The 26,674-nt window shown below is 31.6% G+C and overlaps 2 protein-coding genes and 1 long non-coding RNA gene across 4 annotated transcripts in view; 1 reads left to right on the top strand and 2 right to left on the bottom strand.

Moving 5' to 3' along the window:
- Nucleotides 1-2,542: 2,542 nt before the first annotated feature.
- Nucleotides 2,543-14,030, bottom strand: asb7 (ankyrin repeat and SOCS box containing 7). The gene is made up of 5 exons (XM_051114423.1): nt 13,886-14,030; nt 12,997-13,073; nt 11,247-11,500; nt 8,293-8,898; nt 2,543-4,260 (listed from the first exon to the last, which is right to left on the bottom strand). The coding sequence occupies exons 2-5, from the start codon at nt 13,041-13,043 to the stop codon at nt 4,121-4,123; spliced, it is 1,047 nt and encodes a 348-aa protein (XP_050970380.1). The 5' UTR covers nt 13,044-13,073; nt 13,886-14,030; the 3' UTR covers nt 2,543-4,120.
- lins1 (lines homolog 1) lies at nt 14,025-23,127 on the top strand. The gene is made up of 7 exons (XM_051114419.1): nt 14,025-14,201; nt 15,713-16,012; nt 16,497-16,586; nt 16,745-16,889; nt 18,250-18,828; nt 20,302-20,488; nt 22,214-23,127. The coding sequence occupies exons 2-7, from the start codon at nt 15,722-15,724 to the stop codon at nt 22,821-22,823; spliced, it is 1,902 nt and encodes a 633-aa protein (XP_050970376.1). The 5' UTR covers nt 14,025-14,201; nt 15,713-15,721; the 3' UTR covers nt 22,824-23,127.
- LOC127167985 (uncharacterized) overlaps nt 22,495-26,674 on the bottom strand; it is a 28,709-nt gene continuing 24,529 nt past the window's right edge. Inside the window, exon 5 of one of the 2 annotated variants that reach the window (XR_007828051.1) lies at nt 22,495-22,643. This is a non-coding gene — a long non-coding RNA (uncharacterized LOC127167985). The remainder of the gene's footprint in view (nt 22,644-26,674) is intronic. The other variant, XR_007828050.1, reaches the window with a different exon arrangement.

The following is a 26,674-nucleotide window of genomic DNA, read 5'->3' as shown; positions in this document are numbered from 1 at the left end:
CCAGGCCTTCTCATTTAAGGTGCCTGTAGCCAGACTGAGATAACGCAGCACTGGATGAGCTTTTCTCTCATGCGTCGCCAGAGCTTTGGTTTGAGAGGCAAAACAGTGAGATATGAGCCGGAGATCACGGGAAAATGTGAATCCGTGCATCAGACAGCCTTCCCACATCTTACCACCAATGCAGCTTCCTTTGTGATTACTGGAGAAGGGTTTTAACCTAGGGACATTTATGTTAGCTATACAAATGTACAGTAAAAATGCTATTAAATTCCAGAATGTTTCCAGGCTTGTATCAAATTTCATAACTGTGGGAACCCCAATCAAAACATGCTATTTTATCTCATTATCCAAACAGTGACTGGTTTATTAATAACAAAAGCTAAATCATGAATAAATTCATGCATAACAAATAAATATAAAATATAAATATAAATAAACACATTATGACAAAATAAATAACTACTGATTACAACAGAAAACAATTTCTGCCTGTTCTTCAGTTTGGTAAATAAATAAATACATTTTCACTATGACTATACCATACTATGATGCATTAAAATAATAACCATTGATTACAACAAAAAAATAATTTTAACATGTTCTTCAGTTTGATAAATAATTTTTTCACTATACTATACTATACCATACTATACTATACTGATGCATTAAAATAATAACTATTGATTACAACAGAAAATAATTTCAACCTGTTCTTCAGTTTGATAATTTCTCACTATAAATATACTATATTATACTATACCCCACTATAATATACTATGACGCATTAAAATAATAACCATTGATTACAACAGAAAATAATTTTAACATGTTCTTCAGTATGATAAATAAATAATAAATGCTCACTACTATAATATAATATACTATACTATAATAAATTAAAATAATAGCCATTGATTTCAACAGAAAATTTTTAACCTGTTCTTCAGTTTGATAAATAAATAAATAAATAAATAAATGCTCACTATACTATACTATACAAAACTATGCTCTAATAAATTAAAATAACCACTGAATAAGAATGAAAATAATTTCAACCTTTTTTCAGTTTGATAAATAAATAAATGCTCACTATACTGTACTATACTATAATAAATTAAAATAATAACCATTGATTACAACAGAGAATAATTTTAACCTGTTCTTCAGTTTGATAAATAAATAAATAAAAAAATGCTCACTATAAATATACTGTAATATACTATTCTATATTAAAATAATATAGGCTTAACCACTGAATACAACAGAAAATAATTTCAACCTGTCCCTCAGTTTGTAAAAGCAATAAATAAATACCATAATAACGCAATAACAGTTGATTACAAAAGAAAATAATTTCAACCTGTTCTTTAGTTTAATAAATAAATATTTACTATAAATAAATGCACTATACTGTATACTAGAATAAACTAAAATAAGAATTGCTGTTTACAACAGAAAATAATTTCAACCTGCTTCTCAAAGCAACACACTAAATAGATACCAACTATAAATAGATAAATATACTATACTACACTACAATATATTAAAACATAACTGTTCATTACAATAGAAATCATTTAACCTGTTCCCCAGTTTCTGTTTGTAAAAGCAATAAATACATAAACAAATAAACTAATGAACAAATAAATAAAAAAATAAACAAATGAAAATTTTAAAAGCAGAAATGTGAGTTTGAATTTGTGTTAAGGAAGATTTAAAATAATAATAATAATAATAATAATAATAATAATAATTTCAAATGGTGGAACTACTTTTCAGTATGGATGAAATGATTACGCGGGTGGAGTTTGTGTTGAAAGATAAGTTGACTTGTGGCTACACTTTCATAACAGATAAATAGTTACACAGCCTGTGACATACTGTTGATTACGCTGAAAATAGTTTGGAATATTCCTCAGTTTAGAAAAAAAGAAAGAAAAATAATTCTGGTATATGAAGCTTTAAAACAACATTAATTTGATTTGAATATTAATTAGATATACCTGTGAGGAGAAACAAATTTTAGAGACTTATGGCTACACCTTTTTAAAATACATTTTCTTTTTTAAATAAAATAAAATAAGTATGCTTGGCCCTACAGACTTCAAAGTACTCTTTGGATATTTTCACACTAATACTACTGATAAAACGTGAAGATAAAGCGAAATGCCATTTTCAAATCATTTACTTCTGTGATCTGATGTATTTTTGAGTGAAACGGGATACACAAAAGAAAAAAAAAGTAGAACAGGAATTTTTTTGGATCATTAAAAGTGGCATTACATACCAGATGGAGGCAGATGGATGAAGAGGCCAAAGTAGTAAGAAAGATTTGTGTTGTCAGCTGAAAAGAAAACAAGAACAAGTCACCACATTTTCTTCAAAATTACAAACATTTAAAATAGATAATTATGGTCAATTTTGATTTGATGTCGCATATTACCTGAAGGATTCCTGTAAAATGGACTTAAAGCAAGCAGTGATTATTAAACAGTGTTTTTCAAGCTGAATTACCAAATGAACAATGAATTGAGTGAAATCGTCATTTTTCGCAGACATTTTATTAGAAAGTCATCAAACTCTAGAAAAATGGATGCAAATCGATGAACACGGCACAATTACTGCTTCAAAGTACAGCAATAAGACTTTGAAAAATAACAAACGGGGACATTATGAGATCCATTTATTCACACACATGTACATGTGAAACAGCAGATTATATACATTCAGTAGTTGAAGTTGTGGAAGACTTCCGATCAGCAAAGACAAATCCCGTAAAACATTCCCTGGCTCTCACATCAGTCCTCCACACCTGGTTCTGAATACATTATGGTAGCAAGCAGTCATCCACAGACGCTTTCAGTCCCAACAAACGCCCTAAACTTAACTAAAAAAAGAGAAATAATTTAAATGCGGTGGCAGGTCACTTTAATGCACTTGAACTGTGTTCATCATGAGGTGAAATGCTGTAGCTGTACTGCGTCACGGACTGAAGGAAAGGCAGCTAGTGTTCAAACCGGTTCGGGTAAAATAGTCTTGAGTAACAGCGAGCGAGAGCAAAGCGGTCTCACCTTGACTGAGATTTTAGGGGGAAGAACCAAAAACAAAGTTGCGATTTGACTGAAAAGCTTAATGCTATGCAGAGAGTTGACTAATGCTTATATTTTGTAGAAAAAAAAACATTAAGTGCATTTCAAATCATTATATATTAAAAAAAAAATCATGAAAAATATTAAATTACTGATTTTTCATGTGCATAATAACAAGAAAACAATGGCCAATTACAATTAAGCATCACTAATTTTTCATTTAATAACAAATCCAGACGTTCCCACATCAGAGCCCTTGACAGGTCACATGTAAAACACAGAAGCACTCGACAAAACCCCCAAAACACTTCCATAACACAAGCTTGTGGCTTAAATAGTCTAAAAATATCTGCTGTACATATGACACAATTATTTACATAAAGTTCGTTAATGATTTATTCACGTAATACACCTATGTAGACCTCTCGCGACTAGGACTTTACCTTTTAATGCAAACTAAAGCCGAGCACCTCTGATACTGACAACTTGTAAATAATAATTGTAAAAAATTAAATTAAATGAGAATTGTTCTGAAAAAAAAAAAAAAAAAAGAAGAAAAAAAAAAAGAGCCTGTGGCCTTTTTTTTTTTTTGTTACAATCTGGTAGAAATTAATTGATGAAATGATTTCTTCACAGGAAAAAAATGACAATAGCACATGCATATTTTTTCATAAGGGTGACCTGAATATTTGCCAATTTCTCTGGATAGCTTAGCTTTTATCTTTTTCTTATCTGAGAATGTAGCTGATAAAAAACGTCAAATACTTACAAAGGCCATGTTGATTTAAGAGCAAAAAAAGATATTTGGTACAAATCAAACGTCTGCGTTTTTCCTTCTCTCACGGGTCAGGAATTTCTCCGTGACACGAATCAACGTGGCCGTTACAGTGCTCCCGATCCACAGTCGTTGCTCCGTAAATAAGCATCGTACAAAACGCTGCACCTGCTCCCAGAGGTTTCGAGTAGAAATCAAAAAGAGAGTTTGCATAGAGTCTTAAGGGAACCTACAGAAACGAGTCGGTCGGCTGTGGTCAAACATTGTCGAACTTGTGTTTTAGGTAGTCCTTCATGACCTTGGCGATGGGCAGATCCTCCAGAAACTTCAGGCTCTGCAGGCCGATGCACTGGCGGATCTTTATCCTGCACATATCCTGCAAAGTTCTGGGCTGCCCTGAAACACAACAAGCGTCAGGTTAAACAACAGATACGTCTAGAGTCTTTCCTGTGTGAACACCTGTGCATGCATTTACTTAACTGCTTTAAACTAATAACAGAGGAAAACCACAAAAGATGTGTGGCTACAGTCTAATAGATATAACAGAAACTTTAACTGTATTATTAAGGGGCAACATTTGTCTCCTGTTTATTATGCATCTTAAATACACTGAATAAATGAACATGAGACTCTAAACAAAAAGGGAATGGCATCATTACATAAGTCATACTAAATGAAAATCACAGCATGAAATGAACAATGTTCAAACTCCAAATGTGAGCAAATATTGACTTTGTCAGGTTAATAAAATGTTAAACTTGGTTCATAATGTTTTAGGAATTTCAAAATAATAGTTTAAGCTTATTTGTAATGCAAGAAAGATTGTTGGTCTTTTATCTGTCATAAGAATCAAATAAAGTAGATATAAATTAAAGACAATGGGTGGTCAAGCTTTTTCTGTTTTATCTCCACATCTGAACAGAATGAGAAATTTCCCAACGCTGGCTTGTTTTAAGAGGTCTCTAAGGTTTAAGTCTGCGTATTGTTGCTGATTATCGATCTATTTTTGTATTACTGCATTGTACTTTGAATGTTTTATCATAGGGCTCTTTGTACTGTTCTGATTTAGGTTCAGAAAAGAGTGTTTTATAAAAAAAAAAAAAAAAAAAATGCACTATAATTAATATTATAGAAATGTGACCCTGGACCACAAAACCAGTCATAAGGAGCAATTGCCAACAATACATTGTATGGGTCAAAATTATACATTTTTCTTTTATGCCAAAAATCATTAGGATATTGAGTAAAGATCATGTTCCATGAAGATATTTAGTAAATTCCCTACCGTAAATATATAAAATTATTTCATTTGGACAATTTTAATTTCAGTTAAAAAAAAAATTGACCCTTATGACTAGTTTTGTGGTCCAGGGTCACATATTGTGTAAATAAATCTAGACAAATATAACAGTACATGAAAAACCTGTCACAAAGAGCCTGTTATTTAAGGAAGGAGCAGATAAAACTATATTTCGATAGACATCTTATAGATATAGAACAAAATGTTTAAAATACAAGGGTCAGAAAGAAAGAAAAATGGATTTGAAAAATAACTTTACCAACATTATAAGTGGACATTAGGGAGGGGGAAAAAATGCAGGAAAAATGAATAAATAAATAAACAAATCTGTCCCCAAGAGGCTGTTAATTCTGGCACAAAAAATAAAATAAAAAATAAAAAAAGCAACATTTTAAGTGGGTTATTAGAGGAATTAAAAAAGCACAAAAAAGTGCATTAAAATTTTAAATAAATATAACAATGTACACTGCCATTCAAATGTTTGGGATCAGTAAGATTTTTTTTTTTTTTTAATTAAAGTTTCTTATCCTCATCAAAGCTGCATTTACTTGATCAAAAGTCCAGAAAAAAGGTAAATTTCAGGGTAAAAGAACTGTTTTCTTTGTGAACATATTTTAAAAATAAGTTATTCCTGTGATCCAAAGCTGAATTTTCAGGATCATTACTCCAGTCTTCAGTGTCACATGATCCTTCAGAAATCATTCTACTATGCTGATTTATTATCAATATTTTGTTGGATCCTGTGATACTTTTTTTTCAGGATTCTTTAATTAATAAAAAGTTAAAAAGAACAGAATTTATTTAAAATAGAGATTTTTTGTAACAATATAAACTACCATTTAAAAGTTTGTGGTCAGTAAATTTTTTATTTAATTTTTTATACTTAATTTATACTTTTATTCACCAAGAATGTGTTAAATTGATAAAAAGTTGTAGGAAAGACTTATTGTTAGAAAAATTGTTCTTTTTAACTTTTTATTCAAAGAATCCCGGGATCTTGTGACACTAAGGACTGGAGTAATGATGCTGAAAATACAGCATTGCATCACAGGAATAAATTATGTTTCAAAATGAATTAAAATAGGAAAGCATTATTTTAAACTGTAACAATATTTCACATTATTACAGATTTTCCTGTATTTTTGACCAAGTAAATGCAGCCTAGATGTTTTTTTGAACGGCAGTGCATAATATAAATCTGTCACAAAGAGCCTTCTATTTAAGAAAACTAAATCTGCATAGATGTATTATAGGTACAGCAGCGAAAAAAAAAAAAAAAAAAAAAAAATTCAAAAGGTTGGAGAGAAAAAAAAAATGGCCATGAAAAATGACTGTTTCTGGCACAAAAAACTTTCATAAGTGGACATCAGGGGAGGGCGGAAAAAAAAGCGCACACACACAAAAATGTTTTGTCCATTCGTCGTCTTAAAAGATATCAGGAAAGTTCTGCAACGAGTTCCAGGAACCCGGTGCACAGAGTTTATCAGTTTTAATGGGCCAGTTTTCCCGTCCCAACACAATATGGCACGGGCTGTGCGCACACAAATGAAGCCAGCTGGAAAAACCACTACAAAGGGCTGGAGACGGCCATCTGCAGCCCCTGTCTTCTGTCAGTCTCAATGCCTTAGCAAAAGCTCTCAACTATAGGTGACGGCAGAAAAACAGAAATCAGCGCGTATTCTCACGCAGCGCACCGTCACTCCCTTTAAGACATGAAGTCATGCTCTCAAAGTCTGAGTCGTCGATGTAAACACAGCCGCCGAAGTGCTTTTTTTAATAAATAATCACGGTGAAACGGGATCGCTTTGAATGAGCTGACAGCGAGTAAATGTCTGCGACAGGTGGCTTTGATATGGTGATATCAAAGTTGAAGCGAAGCACAGGAATGTGGCCATTGTTGCGTACTTGATCATTAGTGCTTCAGGTAACACGGCTCGCTTTTCTCAGACGGCCCGATTGTTCAGTGTGGGGGATAGAGATCATAATGCCGTTCGTTCGGGAGGCGGTTAGGCTATTGTTCAACTTACAGATTGACAGAATGGCCGCTGCTCTCTGTGAGATTTGACATTTTTCTGGAGAAAAGAGGGAATATGAGCTCCTTTGATGATACTCCAGCTATTAACCCTTGAGTTTTAATGTGTCACGTTTGTCTTGATTGGAGCTCTTTTCTAACGTATAGCTATAATATTAAGGGGAATGAGGGTCTTAGAATGTGCAATGTGCTCCAGCAAACTAATTTATTATTGTTGCTAAAAATTCAAATATTTTAACTTATATTATATATTTTAGTTAATATTATCATTATATATAGTGTTAATATAATATTATATAACTAAAATATATAATATTGTAATAATAACAAGTTAATTTGTTATTGTTGTTAAAAAATAAACCGTTTTCTTAAAATGTTTTTTTTCTTTTTTTCCAAAATAAAAATTTGTAAAATAATGAAAAAAAAAAAAAAAATAAATGACTGTTATTACTATACATGTATATACATACATATATATATGTATATACATACATACATACATACATATATATATATATATACATACATATATATATATATATATATATATAAAATATATAATTGTTGTCATTAAAATAAAAATGTTTACATATTTTTAAAATATATTAAATTATGGCAAGCTAGGTCATAACTGTTGTTAAAAAAAAAGAACAATATTATATATATTATATATATATATATATATATACACACACACACACACACACACACATATATACACACACAAACATATCATTTTAAAAATATTTGCCAATGTATGGCAATTTTATAAGTGACGGCAAGCCAATTCATTACTGTTGTTAACAAATAAAAATATTTCTAATTAAATGATAATGTTATTAATATTGATAATACGTTTTTAAAAATATTTAAAATGTTGTTAATTACAATAAATTCTATTTAATTCTATCTCATTTTGAAAATAAGATTCAAATCAGCACACAAATTTAGCTACATTAAAATCAGAGTTTCAAGTATGATTCAGGGTTACCATCCAATAAAAAAAAAAAAAAAATAAATAAACAAAAAAAAAAAAAATGAAAGGAACAATGATGCCAGACCAAATATCCAAGCATTAAAGAGAGTGTGAACCTACTTGTGACCTCCTGCAGGAAGTCCAGACAGGGCCGACTGATGCCAGACATGCTGACGGAAACAGCCACGGGCGTCTGGCCCTCGTAGTTCCTCGTGTTCGTATCGGCTCCGTACGTGTACAGCATCTGTGCACACAGCACATCGTCTCTGAGGGCCGACAGGTGCAGCGGCGTCTGACCGTCTTCCAGTCGGCCCAGGTTAGTGTCCGCTCCCCGCTGCAGGAACATGCGGCAATACGAGTGGTTGCCCTTAATGACGGCGTAACGCAACAAGAAGCCATTCTGAATGTCTATGTTGGCATTGTGGTCGAGGAGGATGCGCACGCAGCTGGAGCGTTCGCGGATGATGGCCAGCTGGAGCGGCGTCGTGCCTTTGTCGCTGAGCGGGTCCACCTCGGCTTTGAACTCTAAGAGGAGACGCACGAAGGAGTCGCGGCCGTAGTGGGCCGCCACGTGCAGAGGGGTCCAGCCGTCGTTGCTCTTGGCGTTGATGATGTCGCTGCGGTACTCGGACTCCAGCATGAGGCGAGCGATGCGGGCGCGGCCGTGCATGGCGGCGTAATGCAGAGCTGTGAAGCCGCCGATGAAATCCTTCACCGTGGGATCCGCTGGAGAAATAAACACATGACAAAACTAAATTTTCAACCAATTCATTGCATTACTGAGTCTAGAGTTATTTTCCTGTGAAAAAAATCTGTATTGTACAGATAGATGCAATAGAATAAAGGTGATTTGACCTTTATTAAAGAATATCAAGCGAGAAAAAAAAATGGTAAAAATGATACATTTATATTCATGAGGCTGCTTATAATTATTACTTAAGCAAATATAAAAATGCCATTAAGTGTGCACTTATTTGTCCCTCTTTTTGTTGCGGTAATGTGAGCGCTCTGACAATAGACATTTTAAAATGTTAAAATCTTAAAATGCCATGTAAAAGTGATTGAATTAAATAATAAATACATTACAACTGCATAATGGTAGACTATTTCTAGTATAATACACAAAAATAATAATATAAATATTAAGAAAAATATTGGAAATAGCATTAAAATAAAATAAAATATAAAATAAAATAAAATAAAATAAAAAGTGACTGTCAATATAGACATTCTGGAAAGACCTTAATAAAACGCTACAATTATGAATTACTATTTGTGTTAAAAGAGTGTCATTGTCCTTAAAATCTTAAAATGCCATGTAAAAGTGAATAAATTAAATAATAAATACACGACAATTGCATAATGGTACACTATTCTTAGTAGATTAATCCAAAATAAAATAAAATAAAATGTGACTAAAAATATTTATAGATTATTCTTGTTTGTAGTATTATACACAAAAATAATATTTTTTATACATATATTAATAAAAATATATTAATGAACAGCATTAATAAAATATTAACAAAATCAATAACAATGAAATATTTAAAAATCAATAATACATTATTATATTATGAGGGCTGGATTTGAAAAAAAAAAAAATGGTAATGGACTTGAGATACTTAAAATATTTATATAAAGTATTTTAATGTTTAAAATATATTTGCCATTCTATCATGTGCAAGATGATCATCACACGTTTCATTTTAACTCTTAAATGTGAATAAATGATTTATGGTGTATTTTTTAAAATTCAACAGGACAAAATATATACCAAAACTGCTGAACGCAATTATTTTTATGACAATTAGCTTGCTAAAATGTCATAATTCTATGTTGTTTCAGCTTTTGACCAAAGAATTTGGATTATTTATTCAATCGTTTCCAGTAATTATAGTTGCAATGAAATATATGAAATATGTTAACCTGAACATTGAAATATGATATTGACTACAGTAAACTCACTGACTTTTCCAGGCTTGGGAAAAAAAAAAAGTTTAACTGTAATGTTTATATAATTTAAATGATCAATCACAACAGCCCTAACATTATAAAGTTGGCCATATATGCTAAATGTATGCACTGGGCAAACATAACTCAACATGAATACAAGGATTTGATGTGCCTAATTATCTTGTAAAGATCCACACACATTATCCAAGCATTTGCATAATGTTACTATATTTTAATCAAAGCACTATGTCATAGTTTTGATTATTTTGATTACAGTCTTTGTAAAAGTATTACATATCCCAATCAGTACAGATGGCAGCACGGCTGATTGTGGATCATTCTATCTGCAGATGTTTTGACAAAAACAGCCCTGTTTTATAGCGCCCTCTAACGTCTAGCATGCATTATTTCACCTAAATCTGAGTATCTGAGTAGCACAATACCACTTTAGTTTCTCAAGGCATTAGATATTAAAAACTGGCAAACTGGCAATTGTGGCTATATAATGGCAAATAGCACTCCATGTGGTTTATGGAGGCGTTTGGTCCTTGCAACGGAGTGGATTTTGCATCATAGTTGACGAAACATTCTCTGGGATTTTAAATGAGTAGCTCTATAATCTCATCATTACATTACGAAACATGAACATATAAGAACATGTGACAAGATGACAAGACAGGGAACCTAAATAGACAGCAAGAGAGTAAAATATCACCTCAAATGCCATCATAAACTGGTTATCGCTGAGAAAAAGTAATTGGAATCAAATTTACATGAGGAAAGGGATCACATTTACAATTAAATAGTGATTAATACACACAAAACAGAATCCAAAACACAAATTTTCACAATGCTTTTTTGTCCCTTTTGGACCTTCTGCTTTTGTTGTATGGAAAAGAGAAGCTTCTACATTTTGCCTATTATGTGTTTTGGTGAAATAAGGACAATGATAAAGAGCCCGAATGACTAAAGGTGACAGTTTTTTAAATGAACTTATTCTTAGCCATGTCGAGCAAACCAACCACAATTTTTAGTCAGGTTTTTAGATTTTCTAACCAGCTGGCACTTTAAATCGGATCTGCACATATGGCCACCGTCCTAAAAACTAAGCCCTTTACCTCCGTGTTCGAGGAACACGCGCACGCAGCGCTCTTTGCCCTTTGCCGCAGAGAAGTGCAGCAGCGTCCAGCCGTTGGCGTCTCTGATCTTGGGCGAGTAGCCCTGCTCCAGCATCTTGCGGACGGTGTAGACATCGCCGGCCGCCACCGCCGCCTGGATCTGCAGCTCCTCCTGTAACTCTGGGTTCCTTCTGCAGTGATGGTTCAGCATCCTGTCACATCTCGCAGTACGGGGCTCAGACGCTCCTGTGTCCCTGCAGACAAACACACACGGGTGACATTATGAAGGAAACTGACAGACAAGCTCATCATTTTAAATCAAAGGATCATTAATTGTGGATAGCACATTTAAATGAATCGAAAAAAAAAAAAATCCCTAAACACCATCTGACATTAATCAAATAATCTGGCAGTCCTGCCTCATACTCATGTTATTGGTTGAGCCAGATATTAACATGTTGGGGTCTGATCGTTCAAAAAAAAAAACAAAAAAAAAACAAACAAAAAAAAAAAAAACAAAGCCATGAAAGTAATTAAAATGGAGAATTACAGTGTTTGCACATTTTAGGGAAATTAACCTAGTGTTTTTAACATTTATACCTCATTAAAGTGATCTCATTAATGTGATGAGAAAAGAAAAAATGATGCATAACACCCACACCCACACACAAATATAAACATAAACAATAAACAATATACAATAAACAAACAAAAAATACCAGTAATTCCAAAATCTTAAACCCAACAATCGTTTGGTAAAATAAAAAAAAATAAAAGAAAGATAAATAAATAAATTCACAGGCAATATAGCAATTATATTGTTACATAGGGTACTGGAAACAGCATTAAAATAAAATATAATAAAACAAAATAAAGTGACTGTGAATATAGACATTCTGGTAAAATCTTAATTAAAAGGAAAAAAAAAAAAAAAAAAAAAAAACACTACAATTACAAATTTCAATATGTCTTAAACGAGTGTCAATGTTCTTAAAATCTTATAAGCAATACATTTGTGAAAATTAAAACTCAAAAATTACCAGTAACTCCAAAATCTTAAGCACAACAATCGCTTTGTAAAATAAGAATAAATAAAAATTAAAAAATAAATAGATAAATAAATTCACAGGTGATATAGCAATTATGTTGTTACCTAGGGTACTGGAAACAGCATTAAAATGAAAAATACAAAAAAAAAAATAATAATAATATAAAAAAAATAATAATAATAAAAATAAATAAATAAATGAATGAAAATAATAAAATGAAGTGACTGTGAATACAGACATTCTGGTAAAATCTTAATTAAAAAAAAATATACTACAATTACAAATTTCTTTTAAAAGAGTGTCAATGTTTTTAATATCTTTTAAGCAATAAATTTGTGCTAATTATTGAAATAAATTTCTAAATATCTTTTGTTGCAGATTTTTAAATACATTTAAACATTCAAAATTTTTTATTGCAGGTTTTAAAACATACTTTTATAGGTCAACATGATAGACACGCTAGAACAAATATATAAGCTACACATTGTTTTTGATTGTGAAAATCGGTATGAAAGAATTGCATGCATCACTGTTCAAATAAAAACAATATTCTTGCATGGAACGTAGATATTATTAGTTTTATTGCATAAAACCTAAATCATCAAACCATTTAAATATATAATACAAAGTAACAGAAAAGCCAGAATAAAATAAATATAAAACAGGCCATGGCCTACAGATAATTAGAACGCCAAAATTACCGTTCATTAATGTCTTGTAGATTTGAAAGAGCCTTTGCTTTCTGCATCCATATTCACATCCACTTCAGATCTCCATTCTAGAGAAGCAGAGCAATATTAAAATATCACCATTTTTATACACATTTTCACTACTTAGGAATGTATACACATGATTCTTTTATACAAAATATTAATAATTAATAGTTAATAAATGATGCATGTTTATGTGCACAACCATCATTTAGCCAGACCTATATGATGACGTCTTATTTACACAGTTATCATTCACGTTACACTGATCATCTCTCTGTTTAGGAGTAAATATTCACTGCCTCCCATCAGTACATTATGTTATTGTCTTTCAGCCTTTGAAAAATCAGCTGGAGCGAGCATTTGCACACCTATATTTACTTATAACAACGTAAATGTTTGCAAACACACGTGATGTACACTACCAACGGCGGTTGAATCATTTAATCACATCAAATGTGTTCAATAAAAGGTGAATAGTCATGTTTGTAGCTGCTGCACTGAGAACAATGAATCTGTTAGCTAATGTGCTAAACCAGCTGTGGCAGCTAAATTCAGCCTAAAACAAATATCAAAGCGACTGTTTTTACACACTGGCGTGTTTGATTTTAACATCGCTGAAGTACTCGATACGATAATTCTGACACTGCTCATTAAACTGAAGGAGAATTTGACAAACTCTGTGATTGACATCTACTGTTACTGCATTAGCATAGTTAGCATTTAGCCAGCGGTTATTGACCATTTTCACAACAACACTGCTTTTAAAGTTACTCAAACTCTTCTAACCTGCGGCTAGAGGATAAAATTAACGACATCTGCTGAATTTACGCAATAAAGACTCGGGAGACCGCGAAATAAAAATATATAATATACATACAGAGTACAAATACAGTCAGGTAGCCATGAACATCATCTCCTAGGCTTCAAACCGCAACGACCAATCAGATTCGAGCTGTCAAAAACGTCACGCATACATCATACTGCTGCAAAACAATACGCCGAATGTCAGAGTTTTGCGACAATTGTGGCTGCATAATGGCAAACAGCTCTCCATGTGGTTTATGGAGGCGTTTGTAGAAGTTGATTTTGTAGCACGGTTAAAGAAATACTCTTAGGGATTTTAAAATGAGCAGACTTAAAAGCGGTCTTACAGTACGAATTATCATTTAGCGCAGCATCTTTCTACGGATCACGTACGTAATTGTATTCAAACTCAATTTTATGTATGAAAATCTAATCAAACTTTAAGGCCCTCTAAATATGGGGTTATGTTTTTATTCATGGACTTTTTGTAAATATCGTAGAGACTGACGAAGTGGCTTTTCGGGGAAATTATAAACGATATCGAGAAAATTGAAAATGCATCATAGATCATTTAAGCAATGAAGATGCTGTCAGAAAATGTACACAAATTGCCTTAAAAAGTGCTTCATTGCTATATTGAAATTCTGTTTGCTGGTATTTAGTGCTGTCAAACGATTAATCGCGATTAATCACTTCCAAAATAAAAAAGTTTTCGTGTGTACTTTGTGTATTACGTATGTATATATAAATACACACATGTATGTATTTAAGAAAAATGTTATTTTTAATTGTTTAAAATATTTATGTACACTACCGTTCAAAAGTTTGGGGTCAGTAAGACTTGTAATAGTCTTTAAAGAAGTCTCTTATGCTCATCAAGGCTGCATTTATTTGATTAAAAATATAGAAAAAAAATGTTTTTTATTTTAACATACAGTCTTAAGTGTCACATGATCCTCCAGAAATCATTCTAATATGCGGATTTATTATTAGAATGATCAGTGTTGGATAATATCAACAGTTGTGCTGCCAAATATTTTTTGGAACCTGTGATTTTTTTTTTTTTCAGGATTCTTTCATGAATAACAAGTTTAAAAAGTACAGTGTTTATTCAAAATATAAATATTTTATAACAATGTAAATTATTTATTATTAACTTTTAATAAACTTTTAATTATTAACTTAATACATCCTTGGTGAATAAAAGTATTAATTTCTTTTAAAAAAAAAAAAAAAAAAAAAAACAACAAAAATGTAAATGTACTGACCCCAAACTTTTGAACGGTAGTGTATATAATACAAATTATATGAAAATATAATTAAATATATACTTAAATATTTGTATATTTATTTATTTATTTTTTCCAAAAATGTATGCTATATGTGTATGGATTTGTATATACATAATAATATACACTATACACACACACGTATAATATGTAAATAAAAAGTTTCTTCAGGATGCGATTAATTGTTTGACATCACTAGTTTTTATACGTAAATACTTTAAAGTTATTTTGGGATGTTTGTCTTTAGAACATATAATATTAAAACTGAATTCTAGTAATTAATTACACAAGGGACAGATAATATTTTCCTGACAATTTAAACTCAAAAGTTGCATCACGAATTAACTCATTCAAGCTTTTCAAAATGAATTTTAATTATAACCATAACAAACTTCTGCTTATTTAACATTTTACACATTCAGAACAGATTTCAGTTGTCAGTCAAAATTGTGAATAACAGGTATATAATCTGTAATTGCAACAGCCGTAGAGTCTTTTGTAGCCAATCAGAAAAACTCTGCCTGAATATATTACAGTCCATATATGCAGTTTTTCATTCAAACATAAGTTTCAAGCAAGATTTACTGTTTATTTACCCTTTATTTTCACAGAGTCTCATCATGGATGCCTCAGGATTGGATTTCCAGTGCATTTTCGGGCTGTTACGTGCAGGATCTGCTCCCAGCCTGAGCAGTGAAGATTTGGCAAGCAGAATCTCGTCATGTGTTAGTCAAACAGCAAACACTCCTGCGCCGTCTGTCACACAAACAGACGTCATGTGTTTGTGTCTCACTCTTACCGAGAGCATCATAAGCAGACTGACAGCACAGAGTCTGCCACAAGATGCCACTGTATTCTATGAAGATGTGACGAAGAGGCTGTTTGGAGAAATGAATCTGATGGCAAAATTGGTATGTTCAATCAAATTAAATTATATTTTGCTTAATAAGCTTATTTTTAAAACATTTGTAAAGATTTTTTTTCCATTATTTCTGTGACAATTTCTGAAGCACATTTCTTCCACAAAATTCTCATTACCTCAATGTTATTTTTTTATTATAAATGTATCTAAATACAACATCTTTGATTTTAATTTATGCTGATTTAAATAATTATTTCAAAAATATTTATATAAAAATTAATATGAACACACACAAACAATAATTATTTTAAATATAAATATTATATCAAATAATAAAAATAATAATGTTATTTTATTTATTTTTATTTACAAATATTTTTATTTGATCAACTTAAAAGTAACTTTTAAAAATAATGGGAATTGCACAAAGAAAGTAAAACATTTAAATGAAATGATAGTGAATATATCACAGTGCAAAACCGATCATGGTTCTGCTTAATTTACTTTATGTAATATATATTCCTTTGATGCAGGTCTCCCTTCTCAGATCCCAAGACCAGCTAGTGTCTCATTTATCTGCAACGTGCATGTCGGTATATATCATCAACGACATTTGCATCACTGTGAGTATTGATGCTGTACATTAACTTCCAACATGAGCGATTACACATTTTACAGATGTTTAGACATACAAATGATATAGTAATCCATCTGAGTATTGTAAGTTTTCGATGTTGCTTCTGTTTTTCTTTGCTGAAGTGCTGTAAATTGTTGATTTTAGGGAGGCAGCAACTGGACGTGGAGACGCACATGTGCTGAAGTGTTTGAGAAATCAGTGTCCAGCAGTGAACTGGACTCCTGTCTGTGGTCACTGACCGCTGTGATTAAAGGAGTGCTGAGAGGAGACACAGGCCCGAATAAAAGAGGTACTGAAGTTTATTCACACACAGACAGATGATTCAGACTCTGTTGCTTCATTATGCTTGTGTAACTTGTCTGTAGTGGTAGAACCTTATACGTAAAGTTTTATCTGAGATGATGGGAGAGGCCAGACCTCTGGGAAAAATTTGGACTGAATATGTAAAACAGGTAGAAAAGATTGAGTAATTACAATATAACAACTCACCCTCTCAGAAATCATGTCTTTCACTTAAATCCGAATCAGAATGAACCTGAAATGATTTAAAAACAAGAAATGATGATTAGTTTAAAGGTTAAATATGTGTATATATTCAGCATGAGATGTTTATGAAACATTTGCTGTAAAAATAATAATAATAATCACTTTGCATCAAAGGTATTATTGGTATTATAATTATTATTGTTATTATTGTTGTTAATTTTGTATAAATATAATAATAAAGTCACTGTATTCTCAAACATATTTTTTTATGTTAGACATTGTTACTATTAATAATAATAATAATTGATGAAATAGTAATAATAAAACAATACCTTCCAAAATGAAAAATAATGGTTTGAGAATAAAGTGAGTCATTATTTTTTTACCTTATTTTTTTATTGCATCAAAAAGGTATTATTATAGTTTTTTATTATCTTTTATTATTATAGTTTTTTTTTTTTTTTTTTTTAATGTAATAATGAAGTCACTGTATTGTCAAACATAATTTTTTCATGTTGAACATTGTTATTATTATTATCATTAATAATAATAATAATAATAATAAATATATTCAACATGAAAAAATAATGATTTTGGAATGAGGTGACATTATTATTATTATTATTATTAAGTCGCCTTATTTTCAACCCATTTTTTCAATAATAATAATAGCAAAAATAATAACAATAATTAATAATAAAAAGAATAATAATAAAACAGTACCCTCCAACATGAAAGAATAATGGGAATAAGGTGATATTTATTATTATTATTATTATTATTATTAATAATAACAATAATAATAATAATAATAATAATCAATATATTCAACATGAAAAATAATGATTTTGGAATGATCATGATGGTTATATGTTTATAATAATAATAATAATTATAATATATTTTTTTCCTTATTATTAGAATCAAACAACAGCTTGTAGTAAGAAATGAGTTAGAAATAACTGTAGTTATTTTTGAAGCAATATACTTTTATTTTTTTATTTATTTTTTTTAGAAATGTATAATTGGGATTAGAGTTTAATATATATGTAAAATATATAAAATGACCATGGATTTACATTGGACTAAAACAACCAGACTTTGCCTTCTCATTTCAGAGGACATGATCTCATAATACCAACTGCCTGTTTGTCTTCCCGTAGATGTTTTGACTAAGATTCTTTCTGGTTTGGACTCCTCCATCACTTCTTTGTACACCAACCTGCTGACTCCAGACACACAGGAACCTCACAAAACAGAGCTGATGAATCTTTCTAAAACCATGTGTGAGTTCTTCGACCTCCTCGAGGTCTTCAACGCTGCCCGGCTCAGATACGGAGTGTGTTCTTCAGTTCAGAGACTCATATTCGCTGAGTCGCGAGCGCTGCTTCACATCATGAGAGCTGACGTGGAGTATTTCGTGAAGAAGCGAGCGCTGCTTTTTCTGAAGAGAAGTCTTCTGCGGAGAGCCGGGGAGGACTGGGCTTCAGCTGAAGTTCACTGTCAATCACATGAAGATCACGGCCTGATGGAGGACATGTTGATCATGGCAGATGGAGTGTTACAGGAAGTCACATCAGGCTGGCTGAAGGAAGTCCCTGTGAAAGCACAAGCCAGTTTCTTTGGTGGGAACTGTGAAGCGAGTCTCAGCGAGACACAGAAGGACGACGTGATTCTGAGAGGCGTGAGCCTGATTTTGGTGAAGTCACTAGAAATAAACATTCAGTCCCCTCAATGGAAAGGTAATTGTCATAAAAGAGTTCACTAGTTTTCACAGTATCACTTTTTTCATATGATTGATACTACTGTGTCACATTTATGATATTACTGGAAAGAGCAGTGCCATTCTGTGTTGGTATTGGTACTTAAACTAAAAAAAAAAACTGTTTTTGTTAAAATTGTTAAAATATAAAGATTAGATGGGAAAATACAAATAAAATACAAAATTATTAAACTAAAATAAAACAAAAATTATATAAATAAATTTAACTAAACGAAACAAAATAACTAAATACAAATATTAAAAAACCCTCAGCAGGATGCCTATGTTTACTTCAGCATATTACAAATAAATCCAAATCTAATCATGACAAACTTTATATCGTTGGAAAGGTCTAAGCCTAAATAGATATTTAACCACTGTTTTTAGTTACAGAGTATTTCGGAAAAGTACCTGAAAATTAAAAAAAAAGTTAGTTCAAGATGTAAATAAACACTATTTAAGTATATATATATATTTTTCATGTTGGACATTGTTATTATTATTATTATTATTATTATTATAAAACTATATATTCAACATGAAAAAATAATGATTTTGGAATAAGGTGACATTATTATTATTATTATTATAATTAAGTCACCTTATTTTCAACCCATTTCTTTAACAATAATAATAGCAGTAATAATAACATAATTAATAATAATAATAATAATAATAAAACAGTACCCTCCAACATGAAAGAATAATGGGAATAAATAGTAATATAAAAAAAATGATTAAAAATTGTTTTTTTTATTTAAAAATAAAGCTAAACAAATAAAATAAAATACAAATATTAGATGAAAAACTTAATAAACTTCAGCAAACTATACTAATTAAATACTAAATTATTTAACTAAAATAAAACTAAATATGTAAGTAAAATTAACCAACTAAATTAAATAAAAGCTAAATAGAAATATAAAAAAATAATAAAAATGACACCAAAAAACCCTGAAAACACCAAGTTAGTTCAAGATGTAAATAAACTATCAAAGTATATAAATATTTTTTTCATGTTGGACATTTTTTTTTATTATTATGAATAATAATAATAATACTAAATAACTATACATTCAACAAGAAAAAATATGATTTTGGAATAAGGTGACATTACTATTACTATTTCTTCAATAATAATAATAATAGCAATCATAAAAACAACATCAATAATAATAATAATGCACAATCTCGCCAGAAACAGTAGGTAATCTGGAGACTTTTTGCCTACTGTTTTCAGACATACTACTCTGTTTTTCGCTTACTATATAGTAGGGAAGTATGCAATTTCAGATGCAGCTTTTGTTTTAGTATACTGACATGCTGAAATCATAAACTGAACTTTCTAATGCTTCAACACGGCTCATATAGAATGAAACATGCCATTTGATGATGTACAACAGCAGAGGGCGACGTATCATTACATAATACATGCGTTTGCTGTGTTTTTCAGGATCTCAGAGTGACATTGATGTCTGTGGGTATTTAACAGAGCTCATGTCGTTCCTCCAGCATCACGGGTCTCTGGTGTCTCCAGACGCTCACAGCTGCTCATGGGTGTCTGTAGTGTTTGCTGAACAGGATGACGACATGATGGAATCAGCCAAGACGTTGATTGGCTTGTATCTGTATCAGAAAAGGTTTGGAATCAGTTTTAAACATCCTATTATATGGAACTGTACCAAAATCTGTGTTTCTTCCATCTGATTTGGGTCGATTCTGAGGCCAATGCTAATACCTAGAGACACACACTGCCGTTCAAAAGTTTGGGAAAAAATCTTTTAAGAAGCTTTTATGGACATCCAAGCTGCATTTATTTGATTAAAAATACAGAAAAAATGGTAATATTGTGAAATATTATTGCAATTTAAAATAGTGATTTTCTATTTTAATATACTTCAAAATGTAATTTCAAATTGTGATTCAAAGCTGAATTTTCAGCATCATTACTGCAGTCTTCAGTGAAACATGATCCTTCAGAAATCATTCTAATATGCTGATTTATTATCAGTGTTGATTTTTTTCAGGATTTTTTATGAATAAAATGTTAAAAAGAACAGCATTTATTTAAAATAGAAACCTTTTCTAACCATATACACTACCGTTCTTTCTTTCTTTGAAAGAAATTAATACTTTTATTCAGCAAGTATGTGTTAAATTGATAAAAAAAGTGACAGTAAAGATTTCTATTTTGAAGAAAAGCTGTTCTTTTTAACTTTAACAAAGAATCCTGAGAAAAAAAAAAACACAGGTCTCAAAAAATTTTAAGCAGCACAACTTTTTCCAACATTGATAATAAATCAGCATATTAGAATGATTTCTGAAAGATCATGTGACATTGAACACTGGAGAATGGCTGATGAAAATTCACAGAAATAAATTATATTTTAAAGTATATTAAAATAGAAAGCTGTTATTTTAAATTACAATACTATTTCATAATATTACTCCTTTTTGATAAAATAAATTGAACTTTGATGAGCAAAAAAGACTTCTTTAAAACACACTAAAAATCTTACTGATCCCAAACTTTTGATTGGCAGTGTACGCAACATTCCTGAAATTGTGTACATTTATTTTTAACAATATTTACTAAAAATAGACTCATATGTTGCCTGATAATATGTCAGGTGTATTAATATACAGATACACTACCATTCGAAGGTTTGAGGTCAGCAAGTCTCTTCTGCTCACCAAGACTGCATTCATTTGATTAAAAAAATACAGAAAAAAAAACTGTAAAATTGTTAAATATTATTACAATTTAAAAGAACTGTTTTTTATTTAAATATATGTAAAAATGTAATTTATTTCTGTGACGCAAAGCTGCATCATTACTCCAGTCTTCTGTCACATGATCCTTCAGAAATCATTCTAATATGCTGATTTGCTGCTCAAGAAACATGATTATTAATATCAGTGTTGAAAACAGTTGTGCTGCTTCATATTTTATGTGGAAGCCATGACATCTTTCTTCAGGCCTTTTTGATAAATTGAAACTTCAAAAGAATAACATTTATCTGGGTAAATAAATAAATAAATAAATATTCACATCACTTTTGATCAATTTAATGCATCTCTGCCTACAGTAGAAGTATATATATTTTTTTAAAACAAAAAGTAGTGTGTATATTTACAGGTCATTATAAATTTTAAAGCACATTAAAGTTAGAATATGTTTCTGTTTGTTTGCTTAATTAATAAAGTCATAAGAAACTAGCTAAAAAAAGTAGAGCTTTTTAAAGTACTGCTCTAGTAGTACTGTAATGTCTTCTCACAAATAGAGGAGCTGTACTTCCATTTATTGAAAGAATCTTAACAAATAAAAGTAAGTAATGACAAATATTCCTTTCATTTCTTCACAGTTTGAGCTCCTCAGTCTCAGAGGTTTGCGTCTGGGGTTGCAACCCTCACTGTCATTTCATACTTCTGCTCCGCTCCCTGTCCTTCGACCACAGTGTCCTGCTTGACTTCCTCATCTCCTCCGAAACGTGTTTCCTGGAATACTGCGTCCGCTACCTGAAGCTTCTCCGAGACGACCGGGCGGCCTTCTGTAGGTCTTGTCGTCATATTGAAGATTGTGATGGCGCTGGAAGAGGAACCGATCCTCATGTTCAAGCTCCTTCAGAAACACTGTGTGTTGTTCCCTGCACTAAATCGTCAACAGGTAACGATGTCCCACGACTGGTTGATTATGGGAGCTCAGACGAATCCGAGGAGGCGGAAGAGCATGTTTCTGACAGGAACTCTGGGAACACTCAGGTAGATTGTAGTAGGACTCAATCTGTAATGGAGCTGGAACAAGTTCAGACTGAACATGCATCTGATTCTCTGTTAAGTAAAGTGTTTGTGTGTCTTAAGGACTTGAGGACTGCTGTAACCAGACTACATAACAGAGGACTCTTCCCCTACAACCCTACCTCACTTTTAAAACTGTTAAACAGCATTGAATCCAAAGCAAACACTGTTAGTTAGCTTTGATTAGATGAAAGCTAATCTGTTATGACCTGCTCAATTAATGCAGTGAACAAACATACGTCACTGAACCAAAAAATAAGATTTTCTAATAGATAAATTGAATAGTTTTAATAGCTAAATATACAATGAAATTATGAAATATGACATGGAATGTTCCAAAAAATTAAAATATAATAAAATGTAAGCATAAATAAATAAACCATTTAATGCATTTATTTATTTTTTGATGTAAATTGGAAAAGGACACACAATTAAATTTTCGTTTCATTTCAAGCCTTATTTACATTTCAATTTAATATTACGTTTTATTTTCTGGTTTATTTATTTATACCTACATTTCATGGCACTTTCACTTTTTTTTTTTTTAATGTGAAATAATTTCATGTCTCATTTAATTTTATGCATATATCATGTATGTATACATTTTATTTATTTGCAACATGCCATAACATTTTAAAGTTTATTTAATTTAAAATGTATTTAATTTATTTTAATTTTATTTAAAGTTTGTTATTTTTATGTATTTATTTTTATGTTTAACTCAGATCCCTCTGTCCTTTTATTTATTTATATATTTTAGTTTTTTTTTTTTTTTTTAGTTTTTTGTGCTCAAAGGTTAAAACTATGTTATCGCTGTATATGTAGTATATGTAATATATAAACTGCACGTTTATTCCACTGACTGGAAGGGGGATTAGGCTCAACAACAACCTCATTAGCATTTAAATTACATCACCAGCTAATGAGAGTAAGTTAATTTCCATCAGTTTATATGCAAACATCCAGAATCAACAACCGGTTTTGTCTCCAACAGCTTTTCAGAAAGAAAAGGCATCGGTACAGTAGATCACACAGCTGTTGCTCATATTAATGTCATGATTAGGCTTGTTCGATAATTAGACTCTTCACATCAAATGTTACTGGAAAGTATTTAATCAATTCAACTAATCAAGAATCCCAAAGGACAAAACCTTCCGTTTTGATGTAGCTCCTCAAAATAAATAAACCTGATTAAATTGAGCTATGGACATGAATGATTCCTTAAATTATGTGTCAAATAATGGTTTCCAGAAAAATATGAAACAGCACAAATGTTTTCAATATTGATAATAATCAGATTTTTTTTCTTGATGAGCAAATCAGCAAATTAGAATGATTTCAGAAGGATCATGTGATGCTGAAGACCGGAGTAATGATGCTGAAAATTCAGCTTTGCATCGCAAAAATAAATTACATTTTAAAATATATTCAAATACAAAATGGTTATTTGGAATTGTAATAATATTTCACAATTTTACAGTTTTTACTGTATTTTTGATCAAACAAATGCATCCTTGGTGAGTATTTTCTTTCAAAAACATAAAAAAATCTTACAGACTCCAAACAAAACAGGAGAAAAAAACAATATGAAATACAATTTACATATAACGCAACAAGCATATGATCATAGTTAATAAAGTGAAATAATTTTGGTGTATATGTATCTGTCGCTTAGTAGAAGTCAGCTAAATTAGATGAAGGAAGGGAAAAGAGAATCTGATTAAATATGAGTTTACTTGCAGCACAAATGAATATAATTTGTGTCAAACATAATGTGTTCTGGTTGAAATTATTGAAATTCAAGAGACATTTAAAAACCAGAATTGGCTATTTCTCTATTGTGTCATGTTAATAATTAATCATATCACTGACTCAGTGCAGTTCCTGATAAAATGCATCGTTCGTTTTATATTTAAGTCGCTTTGTTGACTTTTTATGCACCAATTCTTGCATTGCAATTGCTCACCGCTTAATGTTAAATGTAAAATCTGTGTCCTGAAGTAACACTAGTTAAAATCAACTGCTATAAATAACTAAAGGTGTTTCCTGAATTCCAGGCAATTAATGTGTGCGAGTACAGACGGCTTGTTCTGCCCCAAACACACCTCGTGGCACTGAGTCACTGCCCGTCCTTTGTCTTATCAGGCCGAGTGAACCGCTGATCTCTCCCTTACATTGCAGCTCTATCAGTTGCACAATGCAAATGAGGTGAGTCCTTAGGGCGCAGTTTTTTGCGTGTGTGCATGAGCGAGCCCACCGAATGCCTGTTCACCTCAGGAAGGTAAGGAGGAGGTGAGCAGGGAGGGGAGGAAACCAGTCAATTGCTACTAAAGCAGGGTGTGACCGTAAAGTATTTCAAACAAAGAGCATTCCCGTGGGCCTCTAGCGCAGCGGTGCTGTCATGTTACGCACTTTCCCAGCGTCAGCAGCGAGCGGCGTGAGATTAGACATTTACCTGAGCGCTGCGCTGAACCGCTGACAGGAAGCAGAGGTAAGCGTGCGGCTTTTCTTGACCTTGGGTGAAATGCAACGCCAGCGGTTGAGGCTTAGCCAGTGCAGTTTGGGCTTTAAACAAGACCAGTGGAGAAAATAAGGAGGACTTTTACCAAAGATGTTTGGAAAGTGAAAAGTAGAGCATGTGGGAACCTGCTTTTTTGAGTTTTAAGACTAGGCGGTACTGTTAATTCCAGGTTTTTCGGTTGTTTTTTTTATTGTTTTTTGGACATCATTAGTAACGTCTCTTTGCTTTGGTCTGATCTTATTAAATTCTGTCTTGATCTGGGAATACAGGAGGTTTACAGTGTGACCTGATACTCATTCTGCAGTCATTGTCTTGAGTTTTATGAAAGATGTTTGGAAAGTGTCTCTAATGAAAAGTGAAAAGCATGTGGAAACCTGCTTGTTTGAGCTTTTTGGAGTTTTAAAATTGGAAGATACTGTTAGTTTCTGGTTATTATGTTTTTTATTGGTTTTTATGGATTTTAAGAAGCTTCAAGGTTTCTTTCGAAACTTAATTCAATAGTAGATTAACGTCTCTTTACTTTGGTTTGATCTTATTAAATGTTTAGGTTTGCAATGTGACCTGATACTCATTCTTCAATCATTTTCTTGAGTTTTAAACAAGACAAATGAAATGTCTGGAAAGTGACTAATGAAAAGTAGAGCATGTGGAAACCTACCTGTTTGAACCTTTTTGAGTTTTAAGACTGGAAGGTACTGTTTTCAGTTTTTTTCTATTGGTTTTCGGGCATTTTCAGGCATTTTGAGAAGATTAGATTAACGTCTCTGCTTTAGTCTGTTGTTTTTTACTTGATCTGTAATAATCGGTATTGCCATCGGCCCTGAAAGCCGCATATAGGTTGACCCCTACTTCAAGGTTTCTTTTGTATCATAATTCATTAGTAGATTAACGTCCCTTTACTTTGGTCTGTTGTTTTTTTGCCCGATGAAATTTTTATAATTGAGTTTTAAACAAGAAAAATGGAGAAAATAAGAAGGATTTTATGAAGGATGTCTGGAAAGTGACTCTTTGAGCATGTGGAGACCTGCCTATGTGAGCTTGTAAGAGTTTTAAGACTGAAATCTACAGTTTTTTTTCCAGGTTTTCTGATGTTTTTAGGCAACTGAAGAAGCTTCAAGGTAGGGGTCGACCAATTATCTGCGTTGATATTAAGTAGTTTTCTGGTTATTGGCATTTTTAATTTTGACATTAATTTAAATTTTTACACTAGACATATATATCGGTTCAAAATATCGGTTATCGATCTATTTGATTTGTATTAATTGGTATTGGCATTGGCCCTGAAAAACATATTTCGATCGCCCCCCTACTTTAACGTTTGTTTCGTATCATAATTCATTAGTAGATCAATGTCTCTTTCCGTTGGTCTGTTGGTTTGCCTGATCTTGTTACATTTTTAGGTCAGCAATGTGACTTAATAATCATTCTTCAGTCATTATCTTGCATTTTAAACAAGACAAATGGACAAAATAAGGAGGACTTTTATGAAAAATGTTTGGAAAGTGAC

Source organism: Labeo rohita, chromosome 7, assembly GCF_022985175.1.
Source record: "Labeo rohita strain BAU-BD-2019 chromosome 7, IGBB_LRoh.1.0, whole genome shotgun sequence".
Classification (NCBI taxonomy): Eukaryota; Metazoa; Chordata; class Actinopteri; order Cypriniformes; family Cyprinidae; genus Labeo; species Labeo rohita.
This window is presented reverse-complemented; position numbering and strand designations above follow the sequence as displayed.